Source organism: Micromesistius poutassou (genome assembly GCF_964030765.1).
Source record: "Micromesistius poutassou genome assembly, chromosome: 5".
Taxonomy (NCBI): Eukaryota; Metazoa; Chordata; class Actinopteri; order Gadiformes; family Gadidae; genus Micromesistius; species Micromesistius poutassou.
In genome coordinates this window covers 15,662,907-15,687,125 of record NC_140275.1, presented here as the reverse complement: position 1 = coordinate 15,687,125, position 24,219 = coordinate 15,662,907, and the positions used below count along the sequence as shown (strand labels likewise).

At 46.6% G+C, this 24,219-nt stretch overlaps 1 protein-coding gene across 1 annotated transcript in view; it reads right to left on the bottom strand.

Annotated features, from left to right (window-relative positions):
- Positions 1-24,219, bottom strand: part of fbxl17 (F-box and leucine-rich repeat protein 17) — a 173,992-nt gene that overhangs the window by 96,748 nt on the left and 53,025 nt on the right. The window contains exon 8 of the mRNA XM_084468336.1: positions 12,753-12,883. Within this exon, the coding sequence (XP_084324462.1) occupies positions 12,753-12,883 (131 nt within the window). The remainder of the gene's footprint in view (positions 1-12,752; positions 12,884-24,219) is intronic.

The window sequence follows — 24,219 nt, the reverse complement described above, 5'->3', positions numbered from 1 at the left end:
CGTGGGCCTTATTCAGACCTGTGGCCGTGCATTTATCCATGTTCATGATGGTGTTTGTGTGTGGTCCACAGAGAGAACAGGGCCCATTTGACTGCCTTTCGGTGCATACGTGCACGTTGCTGTGCGTTACAGCAACCGCTTGACTGCTTTTCCCATCTGGCTGAGCCAAAGGAGCGAGGGAGGCAAAGCTTCATACCACAAGGTCAAAAGATCGAAACCACACTCTTTATTCATATTTTTTTTACCCTCCTCGGGTGATATCAAGCCCTTATTTTCCCCACCTTTTTTACTGCCTCCCGCAAGGCTGAATTTCCGTAATCTTCTGAATCTGCTGCCAATAGATTTCCCATCAGAGTTCCCACTCTTATTGAAGATTCAGCAGAGGAAACAGAAAGTACTCCCCACCCTGATGCAAATACACAAGACATACATACACACACACACACATTCACTTACCCACATGCACATGCAGCCACACGCAGTTTCCCTTTCAAAGTGAAATGAAAAAAGATGGCTCTCACACACACACACACACACACACACACACACACAAAGCTCTAGAGACCGTCTTTAATAGTCTTTGGCTTCTAAGGGCCGGGACAGGGGCCTGGAGCAGAGGGGAGTTTAAATAGTGATCACTCTGAAGAAAAGTAGGAGAGCGCGAACCAGGGAAAAATGGTCCAAGAACGGAGCATATAGGAGCCAAGGAGAGAAGTAAAAGACAGTGTGGGGGGGGGGGGGGCCTAAGTATGCAGAGAAAGTGTAAGATAGTGAATGAGGGATAAATCAAAGATGCAAGAGGACAGTTGATGGCAAGTGTCGTCCAGTGAATAACAACCAAAAAAAAAAGGCGGCGGAGGAAGGGTAGGAGGCGGGAGGTGGGGGGCGGGGGGGCGGGAGAGAATGTATAAGTCTGAGCAAATAGTTATTACCAGTGTCTGAAGGGCGGAGGCGTGAGCTGAATAGACCGGGCTTTGAGGAGTGCCGCTACCTGCGGTGATTGGGGAGCAGCACTGTACGGCCCGGCAATCTGAGTAAGGCTTAGTGGCTAATGGAAGAGGACCCCTAAGAGCACCGGTCTGGGCGGCTGGGGGTGGGGGGGGGGGGGGAGGTGGAAGAAACACAAAAACGACACCAAAGGGGAAAAAAAATGACAACGTAGGCATTTCGATGCGCCACAAGATCCGACCGCCCGAGACCGTCGTCCGCTCCGACCGGCTTCTTGTTTCTGTTAAATCAGTGAAGTGTCAAAGGAAACACTTTGTCGGGCCCGGACACTAGGTTTGATCATTACGTCATTGTGAAACGACCCGTTTCCAAAGAGGACGTGAACAGGAGTCCAAGAATGTCAGCTGTGAGGATGTTTCCCATGTTCAACTCGAAATACTGAGGATGCATTTCACCGAGTCCTACGTTCTCAACCGAATGTCACAACGTCACTGAAGTGAACGGAAGGTAGTAATAAAAAAACAACTTTCCAGGAATCCACTTGAAATGACGTCTTTAGCCAGCACTTCTAATGCCGTCCTCATAGCACAGCGGGTATTGACAAACGACCTGGTGAACGCCTACCAACTCTGGAGTACCTGGAGCCCTGCCCTCTGAAGGGGTAAACAAAAAGACTATTAGTCAATGCAGGAATCAATAAGAGAATCACAACAGCTGCAGTGCAGCGCGAGGTGCTGCTCGGTCAGGGAAGCCCAGCCCTGTCCACCACAGCAGAGGCCGCACCAAACACCAGGCAGTGCGAGCAATCATCTGAATGGGTTCTGCAACCATATGCGGTCTGTTGCTGAATCACATGGGGAAAAATGAATCCCAATGAAAGTCTTATGTGTGTGTATTAGCATAGAAAAGCGATCGCACACATGCATTACGGAAGAACATAAGGCAATACAGTAAGCATTACACGTATGGTGGCTGCAAATATTGTGCAGATGTGCGCGCGCGCACGCACGCACGCACGCACACACACACCTCTTGAACAAGTCATTGAAGAAATAGGGGGACTTCTCAGCGCCAAAGGTGGTTTGGGACCAAAATTTTATGTCATAAAGTTTTAAGGGGAAACCATGGCTTCTTCCACAGAGTACCATGAGGTATCTCAAGGGTCTCTATGCATCATTATTTCCCAGCCCAACATTAAATCACAGATTCAGATGGTGTCTCAAATCAATGAGGCAATATGCTATATCCTGGGCAAGAGAGAGCGAGAGTGAGCGAGAGCAGGAACTGGTGGCCTTACCCAATGAGACTGAGACTGAGTGTGAGTGTGTGAATGTGTGTCTGTGTAAATGTGTGACAGGCAAGTCTGGGTCAAACTATGAGTTGCATGCTTCTACCAGTGCTACTATATAGCCTAATTCACTGAAGTACAACCACGGTAATATAGTTCAACAAAGTAACATTCAGAAGAGTGATGGATGCAGGCCAAAACACACAAAAAATGTCCACGCTCCACACCCAATACACCCGACGCACACACGCACGCGATGCGACACACACACACACACCAATGCATGGAGGAGGTGTGACAGTCAGCAGTCTGTTGATTCCCTGGAGTCTCTAATGTACACCTGGTGAACAACAATGGCTGCTAATAACTACAATTAAATCCCTGATTCAACTCCCGTCGGGGAGCACTGTTTAAAATACCAATTTGAAATAGTAAATCAGCCATGCAGCATTAAACCTTTCTCCACGCTTATCTCTAGAGACTTATATACTAAATTACACAACACACACACACACAATCACCTAGATACACACACACACACACACACACAGGTGTGCGCGCCATACAGACACACACACACACACACACACACACACACACACACACACACACACACACACACACACACACACACACACACACACACACACACACACACACACACACACACACACACACACACACACAGCAACGTCCCAGAAGCCCCCCTGGGTATCTCGCCCCTGCCGTGATACGTATAATTCCCTTTCTTCTCCTTCAAATAAAAATTGACCACCCTCCTTTTTTTCTTTCTCTTCGCCACCGAAAAAACCACCACCGACTTTATTAATCAGAGCCTCGCTGCTCCGCATTAGCATAAAAGTGTTCCAGCGCTCAGAGTCCATCCTAACAAGGACGCAAACTCCTGATGCACAATTAGGCCTCTAAACAATGGAAGCTAATTACAGCGCAGGTATAATGCGACCTGCAGGGAGAGGCTGATCCGGTGGCTGTGGGTCCCAGCTGCGGTCCGCGTGGGACCCAGCCGGTGCCTGAACGGAAAGGCAGTAAATTAATTTAGGCTGGCTTCATTAAACTCTGCTCCGCTGGCCCTGTGCGGCGCTCTTCCTCTGCGCTCTCCCGCGGGCCGTGGGGGGACGGCGTGATGGAGCTAAATCATCTCGGAAAGGAGGAGGGTGGGGGAGACGGATGGATGGCGCAAAAGGAAGAGAGAATGGTAAGTGGTCCACGTTTATATAGCGCTTTTATCCAAAGCGCTTTACAGTGTTGACTGACATTCAGCCATTCATGCACACATTCACACACCGAGGGCGGAGTCAACCACGCAGGGTGACAGCCAGCTCGTCAGGAGCAATTAGGGTGAGGCGTCTTGCTCAGGGACACCACGACACTCAGCTAGGAGGAGCCGGGGATCGAACCACCAACCTTGCGGTTACCAGCCAACCCGCTCTACCTCCTGAGCTAATGCCGCCCCCAGAATGAGGGAGAGAAACGATGAAAGAAAAAAGGAAAATGATGAACAGACCAGAACAGACTGCATGAAAGAAATAAACAATGATAGAAAGACAGACAGAGGGTGTGACAGACAAGAAAAGACAGAAAGAAAGTAAATGTGAGAGAGTAAGAAAGAGGAGGAGGAGATGATGCGTCAGTGGGTAGTCGGGGATGGAATGAGCGGATGTGGTGTGAAAGCGCATCAATGCATGATGAACGTTCAAATTGATTATAATCAATTATAATAACAGTCGCAATTTCAAACTTACAATACGGTATGTAAACACAAATTAGCTGGAAACGTAGTGTGGTGCTCATTGTTTTGATTGTGTGTATGCTAATAATACCGAATCCGTATTTACATAATGAATCGCAGCAAAATAATCAGTGATAAAATGACAGATTGCATAATTGCATTGACTAGTTTTGTCAATAATTTAAGTTGAATCATTGTGAGATATAAGGCTTGCAGCCGAATAGGAAGGATACAAATAGAGGGGTGAGACAACGGAAAATCATGAATCCGAGGAAACAAAGAAAGCCATGTTTCCTAAGCATCCATGCAGGCCTTTGATGACAAAGGAACGATGGCGGTACAATCCTTTTTCTGACACATTGCGGTTAAAATAACAATGAACAGAGATAGAACGTATGAACTGGTCTTCAACCAGAGGCCAGAGGCCAGGTTTCCCTGTAGTGTGAAACAAGGGCAGGCTGGCCCCAAAGTCTCTTTACCATTTAGATTACAGCAACTGTCTGACCCTCACTATGGATAACCATGATAGGCCACACCCCATACTGTGCCCTGCCTGTAAGCACAACCCACACCAAAGCAGCAAACAAACACGACGTATACCTAAAAGTTTTTACCACTTTCACGACTTTGATGTGAAAGGAAATCTACAGCAGGGCACTTACTAACGGAAGCAAACAAATCAAAACATTCTGAAGAAGGGTTGTGTGCTAGCTATAAAGGCTGAATGAGTAAATGACTAATACAGACACGTCGGACGTCTTGACAGAAGAACCATCAGACACTCCATGGTGCCAGGGCTGCACATTACCACACTCTCTGCCTTAGGGCCCTCAAGGGTGTGCATTGTCTTCCAGCCAGCGGAGACTCAGAGTGAAGAGCATCTCTTTGTGAAAGCATTACCTACTTGCTCTGCAGTAGCTCAAAATTTGAGCGACTCAAATCACTCGACCACATGGCCCATTGATCAAATGTTCAAGTGTTTGGAGGAGGACACCTCATTCACGATCGGTTCCATCTCACGCCGGAGAGCCTGGAACAGGACGCTCCAAATGGACGTAATTAGGGAGAGAGAGGGCGGGACTTAATTTTCATTGGTTGGAGGGATATCTGTTTTATATTCATTGGTTTAGTGCAGAGAGAGAGGGAGAAACTTCTGATGGATGGATATCTGTTTCTGTTACATATTTTGGATATTGCTTTGTTACATTTTTTTAATTAAAAAAACATTTATTCTCCTTGTCTTTGTTATTATTCTTGTCAAGTTCCTCCGGGTATTTCTAACCGGCATGCAGAGACAGTGGAACACTGTAGCCCCAATTAAGATTTAACACACATGGGTCTCAGTTCACTACTCTGCCGACCCTGTCTCTGTCTGTTTGCTGATTCTCCGGTGTTGATTTGCCCATCTGGGGCAAGGTAACACCCTGCCATCAGTAATGTAGCAGTAATGTTCTGTTCTGTTGTGTTCAGACAACAATCCAGCACACGTGCCATTCATATGCTACACACACGGCACGATTAAACAGATTTTGGGTTACAGTATTATACTGTTTAATCAGAGTGAAAACAAACACTACTTTATTTATGAACTAAAATAATGTGAGGACTCTTTGTTATGATTACAGAGCCTGCCCCTAACACTGCATATCCACAAAGGCTTTCAGAGACAAATATGGAGAGCTAATTTGTGCAATAAAGTGAAAATGCTGATCTTGTTAAAGTGCAATTTGACACGGGGTGAATTATTCATCGTTCTTAGAACAACCATCTCATTACATGCTCCTGATGACAGAGCTGTTGGTGGATAGAGGGGAATTATAAAGGTGAAGATGAGGGAGCTGAGGATGAAGGGTGTGTTCCATTCGTGGTGTCTGTGATGCTAAATGAGTTCAATGCAGAAATGCATCAATATGTGTCAGAACTAAATATGTATTTTGAGAAATTACACAAATGGTCTGAGCCGAATATTAAAAAGACAAATACTAATATTAAAAAAAGTGATTGCAACAAAGGATGGGAAATCGGAGAACAGACTACCCACACTTAAAAATAGAAAGATGAAATGGGTTGAGAAAGGAAATACTATAATTGAATCGTGTTTCAGTTGCATTGTTCTTGTTCTGGACATTTCTACACACCCATTGGGTAGATACAACAACAGCAAAATCCAATCCAAAGATATTAATGTCTTCTGTATCAATTCTAATGTCTCCCCTAATCATCTGCCAGACTGATTATTGTGTTAAATCTTCAGCCATTGCTTGGAAATAGCAGGACAGATTGTGAACATATCAATAGATAACTTAATAAGAGGGAGGGAGTGATGTCATTGCAGGAAAACGAGACAGTTATTTATTGCCATGGTTCAAGAGCCCTGGATTATGTTCAGAACCCATTTTCAGATGGCCGTCTTTGTTCACACAGCAAGTGACAGTATTTCTAAAATCAAATCTCTGTGCAATCCAAGTAATAATGTCACGAGTTTGCCTTCAATCATTTGAAATTAAAAACTTTTCCACTGTAGGACGAAACATAACATTGAGATGGTTCCTCAATAAGGAACCAGAGCAACATGTACCACCAATGAGATGCTTCGTTAACTTGATTCCCTGGCTCAGAACCCCTGGGTCAGGAAGCCAACTTATATTGTGCTGTGCCATGGTGCCCTTGAGCAAGATATTAAGAAGTCAGAATGACTCTGCTTGACCTAAACAGAGTCAGAGTTACATTGACATTTCCTTGTAATGCGATCCACAAAGAATCAGCTCATGAAACATATGGGGGCAAGCTACCCAGAAAGAATCTACAATACAAGAAAAGTAACAGCAGGATTTCCCGCAGAAAATGTGTTAGTTAAGGTGGTGGGGGTTGCTGTCTGACGGGGGGGGGGTACACTTTTTTACAGGTGGATCATTTCTGCTTATTTTCATGCAGGCTGTCAGACTGTTGACCTGCAGCCTGATCTATACACAGAGAGTTAATGAAGTTTCTTTTGTATAATATTTACAATAAATATTGTCAATATTGTGCGTTGTTGCTTAAGCGGCTGCCTAAGCTGTAAAGTGCTGTGAGAAACCCTGACGAGTGAACAAAATAAAGTATTCAACCCCAAAAGAACCCCCGCCCCACAAAAATCCATAAAGAATCAGCTAGAGACCGTAACAAAATCATTTCATTTTTTTTTTTTGAAACATTTCCTAAAACATTTGATGTTATAAAATGACGACACAAACGCGCTCAAGTGGCAGCCCTTTTCAGGGGGGAAGTGGGAGACGCCGAGGCGTGGCAGCAGGCCTGCGGCGCCGGCGGGCTCCCCGCCGCCCGCGCTCTCCCGGCTCCAGCTGTTCCGCTTTCAAAAGCGTCTCCGCGCCGCGCGCCGCAAATGTCGCCTCTATCTGCGATGCAGATCGGGGGCGCTGGAGTCTGACGCCGCCATTACTCAAAATTAATAACCGTGGCAGCCCCTGTTTATCAGAGCACACTTTTCACCCGCGCCTGCTAGAAATAATCACCACGGCGCTTGCGCACGCGCGTGATGGAGAGCCGTGGCGGCGAGATCGGACGGACGGGAAGCGCCGTGGAGATGGAAGAGGAAGAGGCAGAGAACGGGAGTTTGCCATGGGTGGTTGGGGGGGGGGGGGGGGTGGCAGTGAGTGAGAGATTGAGTGTAAACCAAAAAAAAAACTGAAAAAGACGCTGATGACAAGATGAAAGCAAAGAAGGCCGGAAAGAAAGTAATCAAGCAAAACAAGGAAATAACTAAATGGAACCCACGGTGATGACAGACAAGCCATTAAATGGCTGGGGATCTGTTTTATGTGTAGGTGTGGCTCCTTCTTCGCTAATCACTCCTCCGCCATCAGACATTATTACTTTCTGCCTTGGCACCTTTAATTCCTTTCAGATTCTGCACACAAAGCAACACTATAGCCTTTTTTTTTCTTCCCCCCCCCCCGCTACCTCCTCCTGTCTCTTGTGCATTCACTCTACTAAGCAGGACTTTAATCTCTGCTGACAGCGGAATCTGCTCCGACAAAGCAGAGCAAATAAAGGGAAAAGCCCCGGGTTTTTGATCGACGCGCCACGCCGAGCGCAGCGTCGAGACCCGCTCTGACTCCCAACAGCTGTATGGGAGGCAGCGCTGCGGAGAGAGAGACCGCCGCGGTAGAGAGAGACCGCCGCGGTAGAGAGAGAGTGAGGGGGGAAGAGAGAGAGAGAGAGAGAGAGAGAGGGGTGGGGGGGGAGGTGAGGGGAGAGAGAGAGAGTGAGTTGGGAGAGAGAGAGAGAGAGTGTGTGAGTGAGGAGAGAGCGAGAGTGAGTGGGGAGAGATAGAGTGAGTGGGGAGAGATAGAGTGAGTGGGGAGAGAGCGAGAGTGAGTGAGGCGAGAGAGATAGAGTGAATGGGGAGAGAGATAGAGTGAGCGGGGAGAGATAGAGAGAGTGGGGAGAGAGCAAGAGAGTAGGGGGAAAATGAAAGAAAGAAAGAAAGAAAGAAAGAAAGAAAGAGAGAGAGAAGAGGAGAGGAGAGAGAGCGAGCGACAAACATCCAGAGAGAGTAAGATGGAGAGGGAGAGCGAGAAAGTAAGAGGATGAAAGACAAAGAGGGAGAGAGAACATGAGAGAGAGAGAGACAGATAGAGAGGGACAGAGAAAGAGGGGAGAGTGAGCGTGGGCAGTCGCACCTAGTCGACGGCAAGCACAGAGTGCTGAGCGTGCCGTGTCTGGTCTGCGTTCATTCAGCCGTGGGGCGCGGGTGTTTGGATACCTCAGCCCACGACACCAGCCGTCTGCAGGTGGACATAATCTGTCCTTGTGACTTTGCGGCGCGTCGCGGTGTTCAAAGCAAACGGCATTCGAGCAGCACCTTGGCGATGGCTCAGATCGGACGAGGACGCACCAAGACATGGCATCCCGCTGTACATGAGGACGTGAGGCATACAAGGACAGGCCCCCGGGCCAGCTGCCCCTCAAGATTTGATATGAGGTTAAAAAAAAAAGGAAAAAGAAAAACAGACCTAGAACAAGAAGGAGACAAGGACAAGTGTCCGTCACTCCAGAGCTCACGCTCAGCTGACATTTGGGTTGGCATTTAGAAAACATTTAGAAAACAACCGCGGAACACAAGAGGAAATGTTAAAAACGGAGGGTAATCTAAGGGGTGATGTCCTAGCGCAGTCGCACTCGATTGACACCTTGAGCAACCCCCCCCCAGGCAGGTGGTCCAAGACCTCTCCCACAGGTTCCTGATCTCTCCCACCGTAACACCACTATAATCAGACCCCCAGCTTTTAAGCCCTAACCAATTTGTTTCTTGTGGGGTTTTTTTTTTCATACAAAATGAGTTACTGCCAGAGAGTATTGTAACCACAAGACACCGGGCCGATAGACAGAGCGTGGGTAAATAGGAGAAAATGAAAAGTAATGGTCTGCATTCCACACATCCTGCACTGCAACCAATCAGGTTTGGGCAGCCAGTGGCTCTGCAACACATTATCGATCACGATGATGCATTATATTATCGGAGGGCTCCAGGGTTAAACTCTTTTCCAAGCATCTCTACAGCCGCCAGCTGGCTTGGTAGCGCAGGCAGCTGCGAGCGGGCCCCCTCGGCATGTCATCCCCTCCTCCCGGGGCCTTGGATCGAAGCAGCAAGTGTTTTAGGTATGGGGTGCTTTGTGTAAGACGCCTTTCAGGGGTGGGAGCGAGAAAGCTTCTCCCATTGTTCTGGGTTATTAACAACGTTGGGAAAGTCAGAGAACCCTCCAGCGCATCGCATCACCCGCATCACCCCCCCCACGACATTTTTCATCAGGGTTTTTGATAGAGAGGAGAGAGAACAAATGTAGATGAGCCAAATGAGCTGTGATTTGTTCGTGGAGAAAGAAGCGGAGATTAAAGGGAGCGAGTGGCAATGGACATCCCCAATTTTACGGAAGCGGCCTGAAATAAATGAGAGAAGAATTATGGAAAAAAGGGAAAGTAGGGAGATAAAGAAACAACGAGAGAGGAACGAGGAGAGAAAGAGAGAGATGCCAGGATATGTAAAATATTCAAATTTTCAACAATACCTAAAGCCATAAAATAAATGACTCACTGAGTACTTACTCCAGCCCCAGCAGACATGAGTATGAAATATTAAATATAATGGTTTTGCAACAAAATTATAATAATTGAAACAATAAATGTGAAAAACTGTGAAATCTGTGAGATTTTGAACATGAAAACAGATTTAGTGCTATCTTTGAACCTCCATTTTTCACTTTGTTCTGAAAACAGAGAACTGCCCTATTCCACTTTGATTCGGGAATCTCACACTGCACTTTCAGCAGCAATCATCCCAGGAGAAGATACCGAAAATAACACGGCTGCTGTTATTCACCAGAAAAACATCACCACCACTATCCCTCCCCGGAAATGATGATGACCATAAATGGGCATCCTGCTGCCGCAATCAACAATAGGAAGTCCAAATTCGGTCATCAACATTAAACATCAAAATGCTGGTTTTTTGTGTTATTTCTCACGGGTCGCTGGGCGAACGGGAATACGGTTCCAAAGTGAAGGAAGAAAGAGGCCGTGGGACAAATAGTTCACCTCAGAGAAGAGAGCTAAGGGTCGAGGGGAAACGGCCCGAGCTGTTGAACTCCCACTGCGCTCGCTGGCTCCACTAGCCCCTTGTTGACGGACAAATTGATCTGGGAAATGAGGGGTAATTTCCCCTACCTGTTTACAGCATGTCATCTCTTAACCAATAGCCCTGCACACCCACCTCTCCAGCACGGCTGCCTTGGAAAACACTCTGCTCCTGTAGCACCTCCCTCACGGTCCCTCTCACACACACACACACACGCACACACACACACGCACATCTCACACACACGCTGTTCCAACCTCTACTCTCCCTGTGTTCTCACAGCACACACACCTGCCCTGCTGTCCTCTCCATTGGGTACCACAGTGCGTGTGGCGAGGTATTAAAGCAGCCGTTTCCTAGACTGTATCAACATCATGTAGGCAGCAAGAGAGAGAGAGAGAGAGAGAGAGAGAGAGAGAGAGAGAGAGAGCGAGAGCGAGAGCGAGAGCGAGAGAGAGAGAGAGAGGCAGGTGTACAGGACCGGATCAAACAGAGCTACCAAGAGTACCGGGGCACTGAAAGAGAGAGAGTTCAAGTGGGAAAGAGGGGCAGAGCAGGTGGTGTGTAGGGAGAGAAAGAGTGATGAAACGAGTGAGAGAGCTGCAGAGAGAGATATAGAGAGATATAGAAAGAGAGATGTAGAAGGAGAGCAACAGAGATTGAGAGAGAGCGAGAGCAAGAGGGTGCGAGAGAGAGAGAGAGAGAGAGTGTGTAGATTGAATCTCGACGTCTCCCATCTGTCTGTCATGCCGCAGCTATTATGAAGCTCCTCTAATCTACTGCTCCACAGGGCGGGATACGAGCTTCTCATTGGACCACCTCAGACCAGGAGAGGAGAAGTCTGCCTGGGAGTGGGTGGGATGAATGGAGGAGCTCTGGTGGGCTTGTGTATATGGTTGTGTATTATAATGGCGGCACCGAGACACGCAGACACACTGGCGCTCTAATCCAATAACTCTACAAGACAGCCACATAAATCCAATGAGGAGCACATATACACCTCCTGCCCCAAAACATACAGAGTAAATACCATTATTATATCAAACTGTCTCAAATCAATGCTGTGCTGCGTGTGCGATTGTGTGTGTGCGATTTTGTGTGCGCTTGTGTGTCTATTCAATGGGAAAAATGAATGTGTGAGCGGCGTGTCTATTTGGATACCTGTGTGTGTGTGTGTGTGTGTGTGTGTGTGTGTGTGTGTGCACACGCACACTCACGAAAAAAGCAAGGAGTTGATAACACCAGGCACTCCACGGAGGATTCTCCAGACTCCATGCTTCTTCTGATTGAAGAGCGAGGCTGGGATGGTATTACCATAGCACATGGCAACAGTAAACCCAATAATCCACATGTGTGTAAGCGCGCACACACACACACACACACACACACACATCCCTGCATCCATTGTTGCTATGCACCGTGGCGAATCCAATATTGTGTTAACACTCGTAAGTCAGGATGGGAGGGCAGTCGGCTGGGAAGCCATAGCCGCGGCCATAAATCAATAGATTAAACAGAAACATATGAATAAACCACCAGACAATAAATACAAAAAGATGTGGTTTACACTAGCCTTCCCCGCCGCACAGTGAGCGAGCGGGGCAGAGCCAGGGGCCGAGAGGCAAGTCTTTAGTTCTCTGTGTCGCGACCTCTCTGTCATTTAGGGTGGCGAGTGCCCCTTCTCTCCCATGTGTTTTGTGTGGGCCGTACGAAATGCATAGTGCTTTTGTCCTGCTTTTTTTCCAAACGCATTCTACGACTTGCGTGATCAGCAATCGGCACCGTGGTAGTACTCTCGATCGTCATTAGGGGGCTAAAGCACGCTTGTTGGTTTTGTTCAGGTTTGACCTTAAATTAGCTCAAGTTAAGGTCCTGCCGTACAATAATGAGCGTGAACCTTACAAAGTATGTGCTGGCACAAAAGGCACTTGAAGTGATACACTGTGTGTGTGTGTGTGTGTGTGTGTGTGTGTGTGTGTGTGTGTGTGTGTGTGTGTGTGCGCCTGGCATATTAGATGTGCAAATGTAATCCCTGTGTGTATGTGTGTATGAGTGTGCGTGTGTGTGTGTGTGTGTGTGCGTGCCTGTGCACTCGTGTGTGTGTGTGTGTGCCCGTGCACGTGTGTGTGTACCTGTCATTGATGCTCCAGTTTAGGCAGAGGTTGAGTGAGCTGAGGCTGTGGCACTTCCTCACCACCTCCATCACCGTCTCGTTGTTGAGCTCCGAGATGTGCCGCAGGTCCAGAATGCTCAGACTGCGGAGCTGTGTGCGGACACAGAGGGGAGCAGAGAGAGAGCGCTTTAGGGTCAGGGTAAAAGAGCACGAGGCACAGAGGGGAGAGTCGAGATCCGAACGGAAATAAAAAGGGGAAAAGGTAGAAGCAGTGGTAGCTGCAGTGGTATAAGAAGAAAAAAAGTTAAAGTGAGAGGAGAAACAAAACATTTTTTGAGCAGTGGAGAAACTTCTAATAAATGGACTCTGTGCAGCAGAATGCATTAATAATCCATGCATTCTCAAATGTACAACATTAAGCGACAAATGTGTTTTCGCATTATAAAAATAACTAGGAAAGTGTCCCTCGCCTGGGGCCAGTGGTGGAAGATGTGAGATGATCTTTTATCTTTTATTAATCCCTCTTTCCATCCTGGATTCCTCTAAGGAACAGGATTTGATTAATCTTCCTGTAAAAGATATTCACTTCCACACACACAGCACATCTCATTAACTCATACAAGTTACTAGAGAGGTCCCCAGGTATATATTCCAAGACAGACACTTAAAAATACAAATACACACAAATAATTACCGCAAACACACGCACACGGCAGGCATTTGCACAACGGACACTCTGTCAATGCGTGTGCATACACGTAAAACAACACAAACACACACACACACACACACACACACACTCTAGGGATGCAGGATAATAGCGGCGTGACACTGGAGGTGGTCGCCATGGTGAGGGGAGCGGGGGGTGTGATGGTAAATGTCACGGCCGGGGCTAAAGAGCAAACAGAGTCGGTGTTGTGTTTAAATGCGCGGGAGCCTTTTGTCACGACATACATCTAGCAGCGGGAGTACACAGGGAGAGCCAGATCTGAAAAGATCAGTATGAGCATTAAACACACATGTAAACTGGCAGATTATCTGTCCCCACATACTGGCAGATGCTCTGTGTGTGTGTGTGTGTGTGTGTGTGTGTGTGTGTGTGTGTGTGTGTGTGTGTGTGTGTGTGTGTGTGTGTGTGGTTGATCTCATGCGCCACTGAAGTGACTGTACTGGATGTAAACAAAGCAGAACAAAAGAGGCACGTTGAACCAGAATAAATTAGCTATCGGAACTTTAGCCGAGCCTGCTTGATAGTGAGGATAATTTCAGATTTGTGCCATAGATTCCACTATAAATACCACACGTACAATAATTAAAATTAGCACTAGTAATACTGGATGTTGAATCATGGACCGTTCTAGTTTCATCTTGGATATAAGTATTCATGAATAGATGAATGATCCATGAACTCCTCTGCACTAATAATATATTACTATACTATAATATATTTAGGCAGAAGTACTGTAATAGACACTGAACAGAGACTTGTAGGTCGAGAATACAGCAGCATTAGAAAGCACAAGTAGGGCCTTAGTTCACTGTACTATTGAATGAAATACAAAACCTTTATGTGTATGCATAAACACACACACCCACACAGTCTGGCAATATCACACACATAAACTAGCCTTTGCCCCCATGGCCAGTTCCAGATCGAAGTGCTAAATTATTCATAGAGAATGTCACTGATCAGGGTGTGTGTGTGTGTGTGTGTGTGTGTGTGTGTGTGTGTGTGTGTGTGTGTGTGTGTGTGTGTGTGTGTGTGTGGTCGTATTGTTTACAAAACAAAGGAACTGCATCATAATGAGAACCTGGATATAGGTGACCATGTCCCCAGGACCCTTGCTATGTCAATGAGAGAAACACACACACACACGCACACAGACACACACACACACACACAAAGAGAAGAAGAAAGAGAGAATCATACAATATTCCGTTTCAATTTAAATTTATCTGGGTAAACAGTCTGGAGCATTTTTTTTAAAAGCTCAGCTTCAAGAGTAGAATTTGGTCTCAAATTAAAAAAAAAACACATCTCTTCAAAAAAAAAAAAAAATACTTTCTACTACAGCCAATGGAAAGTCTGCCTTTGGTGTAGTGAACCAATGGGAAACTAGGCCAACAATCCTGAGTTTTGATAGGTCGAGATTGTAGCTCGGTTTGGGGAAACTCCGAAAATCTGCAGAGGATTGCATGAATCTAAGCCAAGACATTTTTGGGACCATTACTTTGTTAGTCCATCAGTGAGATCTATGACAGGAAAATGCTACACCATTAAGGAGAAATATATTCCAAGTGAAAAACATCTTAACCCTCTACACACACAAGTCTATCCATGAAATAAAAACAGGAGGGGAACCTATTGGAAATGAGTTATACATCCAACATGTGACAGGTTCTGGGACCCCTTTCTCCTCCTGTTGTTAATCAACCATTAATCAGCCCCTTCATGCGCTGAACGTATTAATGCACCTCTGCTTATTAATCATTTCCACTCCTAACACAACAGATTTTCTAGCCATTCATTCCCACATCGGAGAGCCCAGAAAGAGGGGCCAAACAGGTATGGAAAAATTTGCAGAAAGCACATTTACCAAAAGGGGGGAGGGTGGGAGAGAGAGTCTGAGAGGGGAGCGAGAGAGGGAGAACGAGGGAGAGGGGAGAAAAAGACGAGGAGAGAGGAGAAAGGGAAAGAGAGTGAGAAAGAGACAAAGAGATAGAGGAGGGATAGAGAGGAGAGCGAGAAAGAGACGGAGACAGAGAGAGGGAAAGCGAGACACAGAAAGAGGGAGCTAGGGGTAGGGGTAGGGGTGAGGCAGGCTCTGGCAGGTTTTTTTTCCTGTCTGGTTGGCAGAGGCCTGTAGTTAGGCAGAGTTTGTGTCCTCTCTCTCTCTCTCGAGCTGGCAGCTGGGTAATTATTCACCCTCTTAAGAAAAACACCCCAAAACTGCAAAACACAGATGCTTCTGGGACTCTTTCATAGCCCTCTGCATGTGCACGTATAAGCACACACACACACACACACACACACACACACACACACACAGACAGACACACAGAGGTAAAAACTAATAAATGAATACGATTACAGGAATCATGCGCAAACAGATGGAAAAACGTAGGTTAACGCATAGAAGTAAACATGCACGAGTAGGGAAATGCAGTGCTCCTTAAAATGTATTAACAAAGTGAGATATTAATATTACGTATTATTATTTTTGTGAGACAATTTGTTGTTGTTTGTCGACTATTTGCGTGTACAATCTACTCTTCAGCTTCTCAGGCGCTGTGTAGACAACTTGTTTATCAAGCAGTAATAACTTCCCATTTGTAGTTTGCCGCAAGTCGTTTTAAAAGAGTGAAAGTCTAAAATACTGTTCATGACTTAATATAGTTGTCAATTAGGATTCATCTTTTTGTTTCACTTGAATTCAGGTAAAACTAAAATGATATGATAACTACATTTTATTAACTTAATACTTAATAGCATTGCACTTCATCACGCATCATTGAATGCACCACCACACCGTACACACGAGCTGGGTATTGGCCAGTGGTGTGTCACTGAGATGGTGGGTGTTGTTGTGTTAAGACGTTTATTTTGGTCGACCACAAGATGAGAGAATAATCTTTTTTAAAAGCCTCTGTGATTGAAGGGTCAGGGATAAAACACTCGAAAGCCGTTTGGATTAAAGAAAACAAAGGCAATGTCTGTCTTCAGAAGGTACACTTTCCCTCTCAGCCAAGCGCGGGACATTGCTGTACGTTTTGGAAAGGTTCATTTGACAGCTAATTACGTTAATGCACGTCAAGGTTTTGGCTAACACACAAGTGTGTGTGTGTGTGTGTGTGCAAGTGTGTCAGTGCTCTTTTGCTAGTGTGTTTGTGTGTGTGCTTTTGTCAGTGTTTGCTTATGACCACGTCCGTGTGTGTGCTTGTGTCCGTGTGTGATGGAAGGGGGGGGTTTGCGCGTGCGAGTGTGGGTTAGTGTGTGCGCTTGTGTGCGTGCTTGTGTTCGTATATGTGTGTGTGTGCGTGCGTCTGTCTGTCTGGGTTCAAGTGTGTGCGTGCGAGTGCGCATGCACTTGTGCGTATGCGTATGCACTGGAATGACACTATAGGAAAACACCTAGAGCACGTCAGCAGCACTGTGCCAAGGGTACTTTGATATAACGACGTCCCATCATTACACCATGTGTTTACACAACGTCAGGCACGGAGATGCCAGGCAGGAAGTACAGCCATGCTGGACCCTCCCTTATGGGATATGATGTCATGGCGCCCCGTCCCCGGGCCGGCGGTGACCTTCCAGCCTCATCGTCCCCCCGTGACAGGCTCTTGGATGGGGCCGGGTCAGTGCGAACAGAGACCCCATTGTTGGGAGTCATTAGTGTCATAAAAGCTGATGAGGGGAAAATATGATTCGCTGTTTCATTGAGGCTTTTAATTCATAATGACGGCAGAAATAAAGTGAGCGGGTTTGTGGACGGTAACGAGTCTGCTTTCTAAAAAGGTGAGAGACACGCAAAGGTGCAGCCATGGAACCACTGGACACACACACACACACACACACACACACATTGAAGCACTCTGAAGTACTATGCACGCACGCAGACATAAATTTGACATGCACAAACACACACACACACTCACCCGCACGCACACAAATACACACAAAAATACTCCACAGCCGCAGGCATTAAAGCACACGCAAATGCGACACATGCACACACACACACACAGACGGAATGAGAGACATGTCTCGTAAAAATTGCTTCAGGGAAAAAAGATTTAATAAACTAATATAATAAAAGAGAGAACGGGAGACATCCAATAAAGATTGACGTGGACCATATATAAAGAGAGAAACCACCTGTAACTACAGGCCAGAGTCTAGCCACTCCACCTGCTGTACAGTATATATTAAAGCCAATAAAAAAAGCCCAATAAGATGTTATCGTAGCGGCAGGATGAACCGGGTGTCATGCAGGATTTGTTCAGGTGCCAGTGTGGCCTTTCCACTTCCTGTCGGCCTGTCAGCCGACGCAAGGGAGTGTGTGAGAAACAGTGACGGTGGAAAGGAAAGGTAACGTGGTCTTAAAGTGTCACTCAGAACCAATGCACTCTCACACACACGCACACGGACATACACGCACACAAACACATACGCACACGGGAAAACACACACAAACACACACACACACACTCAGGTGTGTGCACACACACACACATACACAAGTACTGTTCTTTCCATATCTGAGCTACCCAGACTGTCCAGTCAGACAGGAGAGAGCCATGTTAAGACAAGCCCTATGGGAAAACCACAAAAATCACAAACGTTGCACTTCCTCTCTAATATCAGCACATCCACAACACACACCTTAACGTGGAGACACAAGGTGCAGCGGCTGGACTGAGCACAGAGCAGGATGAATATGTATTTGAATTGGGGCACAAAGAGGACAGGGCATTGGTCTGATATCACAAATCTATTGTCAGCATCAACCATGGACCACTGCACTGATCCCTCCCTGTGTGTGAGTCTTTATCTGTTCTGTACTCATCTACTCATTTATTCTCTCTCTCTCTCTCTCTCTCTCTCTCTCTCTCTCTCTCTCTCTCTCTCTCTCTCTCTCTCTCTCTCTCTCTCTCTCTCTCTCTCTCTCTCTCTCTCTCTCTCTCTCTCTCTCTCTCTCTCTCTCTCTCTCTCTCTCTCTCTCTCTCTAATCCTGCATGTGTTGGTGTTGATAACAAACTCAGCAGGAAGAAAAGGCTGGAGAAGAGAGCGAGAGAGAGCAAGAGCGAGAGAACATCCTTCTCTTCTGCACACTAAGCCAAATGACCACACAGGCACCGGGCGGAGTCTCTGTGGCACAGACAAAGTTGTGTGCGCATTAGAAACGTGCACACACACACACACACACACACACACACACAGAGAAGACACACACACACAAACACACACACACACACACACACACACACACACACAGAGACACAGAGAAGACACACACACACACACACACACACACACACACACACACACACACACACACACACACACACACACACACACACACACACACACACACACACAGAGACACACACAGAGAAGACACACACACACACACACACACACACACTGTCTCTGGGGAAAACCTCCCCATTTGTGTCTGTCTGCTGACTGTCTCCTAACGTCGCGGAGCCCAAATGAATTCATCTTCAATTACTCTTGCATATGACATGCACCATCCTGAGGCTCACTGCGTGTATTATTCCCAGAAATCCCCCAATCTCACACATACAGCACAGAGAAATAATGATTATTATAATATCCCCCCCCCAATCAGCCGAACCCCCATGACCTCCTCCCCTTTCTTCGCCCTAATCCACCCTTGATGCCCCTCCAATATGGCAATCTCTCCTGCCCCCTCTTCCCCGCCCGGGCTCAGACAGTCTGGAAACACACACACACACACATTGATGTTCTTAGAGGGAAGACGCACGCAGACACAGCCCAAAGATACACCCTGCATGTCCCACTTGTGTCTGGGGTTATCACTTTGACACAGAGGGCAGCGTCATTATGTCTTCTTTTTTTTCGCAAGCTCGAGTCAGTCGAGGGGCGCGGGGGGGGTGGGGGGGGTGAGAGATAAAGGGGCCAGTGGACCCCAGACGGCCCCTCATCCGACTGCGTGGTGGTGGTGGGGAGCTGGGCGTGAAAACGGCCTATCTTCTCCTTCACCTTGTGTTCCCGCCTCCAGTACACAGAGCCTCGGCCTGGGACGCTATCCTTATTAGTGATGTGTGTGTGTGTCTTCTGTGTACTGTGTGTGTCTTCTGTCTGTGTGTGTCTTCTGCCTGTGTGTGTGCGTGTGCGTGTGTGTGTGTGTGTCAGTGTGTGTGTGTGTGTGTGTGTGTGTGTGTGTGTCTTCTGTCTGTGTGCATTTGAGTGTGTTTATTCTTGTATCCGGGGGCTCAACCACTTTACAGATCACCGCTGGATGGAAGAGATACAAAGGGCACGGTAATGGGCGCATTAGTGACCTAGTTCACCGTCGGAGTCAAATAAACACGAGGTGCCTCACTCTGTGCCGTCAGTAACTCCTGTGAAACACGCGTGCAGTCGACGCCGGCTCTCGGGAGCGCGTTTCATCATATCCCAACACACACGCACGCACGCACGCACGCACACACACACACACACACACACACACACACACACACACACACACACACACACACACACACACACACACACACACACACACACACACACACACAACACATCTAGTGTTTGAGCAGACGGCAGGTCACAGAAAAGTTCTCCTTTTTGAAGCGGAGCCGTCGACATGACCTGTACATGGACCATGTATTTTTTTTTAAACACCAAGTCGCTGAAGTACCGGAATCCAGCCAAAAGCTGTGTGTGTGTGTGTGTGTGTGTGTGTGTGTGTGTGTGTGTGTGTGTGTGTGTGTGTGCGTGTGTGTGTGTGCGTCTGTGTGTGTGTGTGTGTGCGCGTACGAGCGAACAAGCGAGTAAGCACAGGGATTACGACACTCATCGCCGTACTGTTTTCTCTCCCGTCAGAGTCGGCGTGGCGAATGCTGACCCGCGCTTGTCGAGGATGTCTACATATAGCCTCCCTGTCACGAGCCAGACTGTTTTATTTGTTCATAAACACGAGCGCCAGAGAGCTTTACCCACGTTCCAGTTCTGTCAAATCGGCGGAGTGTTTTATCACGCAGAAGCCACCCTCCCCTACCGCACTACCACAACCGCCCCACTGTTTCTGCGGAGAAAACAGAACCCACCCCTCCTCGACCCAAATTAGGACCAGAAAGCCGCGACAGCACTGAACACAGACCTATTACTTGTCTCAAAACATACTGCTCTTTCATCTCTGACACATTCCTGAACAATCTCTCCGTTTGTTTTGTCTCCGGCCTCGGCTTCTTCTTCCTCCCGGCGAGAGGGAACTCTCTCACACACTCACACACACACACACACACACACACACACGAGGAGAAGGGGGCCCTTTCTATGTCGGCGTCGAGTCCCGGGGCACTGATAGGGTGATGCATGAGGAGAGGGGCATTGTGGGTAGTCATGACAAGCAAGGCCGGGAGTGGTGGGATAGGGGTGAGGGGATGGGGTACTTCTAAGACTAATGGAGTGATGGCTCTGCAGGCACTCAGAGTATCCTGTGAAACAGTGGCGTTGGGATGACGTGGGCTGACCTTGGACTTAATCACTAGCAGAAGAGGAACGCCGCCCCGACACAGACAGGCCGAGAGAGAGAGAGAGAGAGAGAGAGAGAGAGAGAGAGAGAGAGAGAGAGAGAGAGAGAGTGGGACGGAGAGAGAGACAAAGAGAGAGAGAAAGAGAGAGAGAGGGAGGGTGATGGAGAGCGACCGAGAGGGAGAGACAGAGAGGGAGAGAGAAAGAAAGAATGAAAGGGGCCGAGAGAGAAACAGAGACAAAGAGAGAGACAGAGAGACCGAGAGAGAGAGAAAGACGGAGAGCTATTCGTAAGTGCTCACCTCTCTGCAGACCACCAACCTGGCTGTTAAACCACAGTTACCAGAAACCATATGTAGGACAGTGTATAAAATGCTTATATTGTGGGCCCTTGGTTTGCTCACTATCTCATTAACTAGGCCGGTAATTTAGGGAAATTACAGGGTGAAATGTAAAAAAAATGTAATGTTTAGCAGTTATGTATCTTTTATGTCTGGAAATGATACAGTACTTAAATGTCCATCACAGAGTATTACACATAAATAGTAATTGGGTGTTATACAGGGTTGTAATTCTTCAGTAATATACCTGTAGAAGCAGTCATTTACCAACTATCTAGTTGTACTCATGTAATGATCCATTAAACATTTTACACTCATTAGACACAACGAGAAACAGGACAATGATGTTCAACAATGATTGCTTTTTTTCTCCTGAGCTATCAAAGATTTTCAGGTGAAAAAAAAATTTTGTTATTTAAAAGGAAGTTATTACGTTGTAACTAGTTAAGACATAAAATCCACTAAGGGGCAATTTCATGTAGAAAGTGCAGCTCAGTTGTGAAGAAGCCCAGCACCATTCTCTGGAGGGGTTTTCCCTCTCCCTTTCCATCTCATGCTTGCCGAGCCAAATACTCCAGTCCCCCCCTTACTGTTCACACACAACAAACAGTAAAATTGATTGTAGTTCTACCTCAGTGCCTTGTCCCCTGACCTGACCCTAGATAGACCTCCTTGACACTGGATAATGGCAATAACTCACAGGCAAACACACACACAAACAGTATACATGCAGGCACACAACCACTCACAAAGATAAGTACTTCACCCCACACACACTCACTGCAGGGGTGATTGTGTATGTGTGGTGGGTGCACACGTACACACACGCACCTGCACACACACACACACACATAGCTGGAGGATGTCAAAGTCACCATGTCGATAACTTTATATTTAAACCTCCAAACATAACAAATTGAAGCTTCAGCTTTGAAGCTTCACACGTTAAAAATTTAAAAAATTTGGCATCCGTTTTATATATATATAGATGATATATTTATATATATATATATATATATATGTTGTTTAAATACAGATCCAGTTTTCCAGACACAAATTATATCCAATTTAGTTAATTAAATTGATTTTTCATTTTTTTATTTGGTATGTTGCACTGTTTGTAGTGACAGTCGACTAGAATAGGGCTATAAAGTATTTTTGAATATTAACTTGTCATGCTTTTATTCTAAGCAACTTATTGTCATGGAACAGCTAAACAGGCTTTATCACATGAATGCTCACCATGTTGTAGCCAAAACGTGTGATATTAATTATGAAAAATTGCTCCAATATTAAAAAAAACTAAATAGTAAAATATAAAATACAGCACGATCAGAATATTTGGCAGTCAAAAACACAGATATTAAGGTGGGTTTACATCATAATAATTCGGTCTATGATTAGTTCTGCAATATGATCACGACAGTTTGATGCCCATCATATATGATTGACAACACAGTGAACGTATCCTTTATGGACTGCCAGACCAATAGAACAGAACAAGCACCACATCTCTGCAATTCATCCACCGGCTGCTCCCACTGCGACCACAGCACGACACCAGTGGCCTATTTTAACTGGCAGCTCACTTGATAAATAATACGAATTCAATTGATTTCCTTCCACCTAATTTCAGTGAAGTCGGTGGAAGAGAAAGACTATCAATCTGAAAATGAGAGGTGTGTAATATGAGAGAAGTTAATAAAAGTAATGGATTTTACTCAGATTGCGCGCTGATAGCCGAGAAGTGAGCTAGGAGAGGGAGGACTGGGAGAGAGAGGATGGAGGATGACAGAGAGGCAGGAGAGAGAGAGGGAGAGAGATAGAGAGAGAGAGGATGGGTAGAAAGGGGGGGAAAGAGAGAGACAGAGGGGGTGTGATAATCGAACAAGAGAGGTGCACGGCCGTCCCACGTCGTGCAGATGGGCCCTTGGAGTAATCAGAAATGCAACGATTCTAAACGTCAGAATATGATTTCCAATCGACGCTGGCTGCGAGGGAGTGGCTGAACGATGGGGACGAGAGACGGAGATGGAGAGAGAATCAACTTCCAAAAGAGATAATTGCTCTCGGAGATTAGGCAGAGAGGGGAGAGCAAGAGAGAGCGAGAGAGCGCGAGAGAGATAGAAAGATGAGGAAGGGATGTAGAGGGGGCAGATATAAAGAGGATGAGAACCTAGAGAGACAGTGTATAGATCGGATCCGTTACGTGTGCTAAACACTATGGACTTGTTCTAATAGGTGATTAGAACAGAGATTCTGATGAGATCAGATCAGATAAAGGCCTTTCTTTGGAACGTGAGACATGTTTGACAAGGCCCTTAATTGCTTCCAAGCACTGCATCCTTTGTATTTAGGGATATTTACAAATGACAGAAATAGAGCAAGAAATGGGCAGAGAAAGAAAGAGATAGAGAGGGAGACATCAAGAGATTTATTTGGAGCAAAAGAGTCAAAGAAAGAAAAAATGCTTTTTGAGAGTAGTGAGTATAGTGAGTGAAAGGAGATCAACCTTGAATGAGAGACGGAGTGAGATAGAGCGAGAACACTAAAGAAGGCGGCTTCTATAGATAATCAAATAAAGACCCTGTTGAAGACCGTGCGTACGTGTGTGCGCATGTTGAATGCGTGCGTGAAGGCCATTCTCTGCACATGTCGACAAATGTCCACATCCAGGTAAGATCTGGTGCTGGTCTGACCGGCTGCCTTCATTCCACCCTGTCTGCAGCCACCGCACCGTGTCAAAGGGCTGAGAGGGGGAGAGTGAGGGGGAGGAGGATGAGGAGGACGAGGAGGAGCGGGGCCAAAGCCAATCGGTTCAAACTAATCTGCTGTTTAATCTAATAATGCAGCGCAGCGCGGAGCATCTCGCTGCTATTAACACAACTGTAATTGCATTT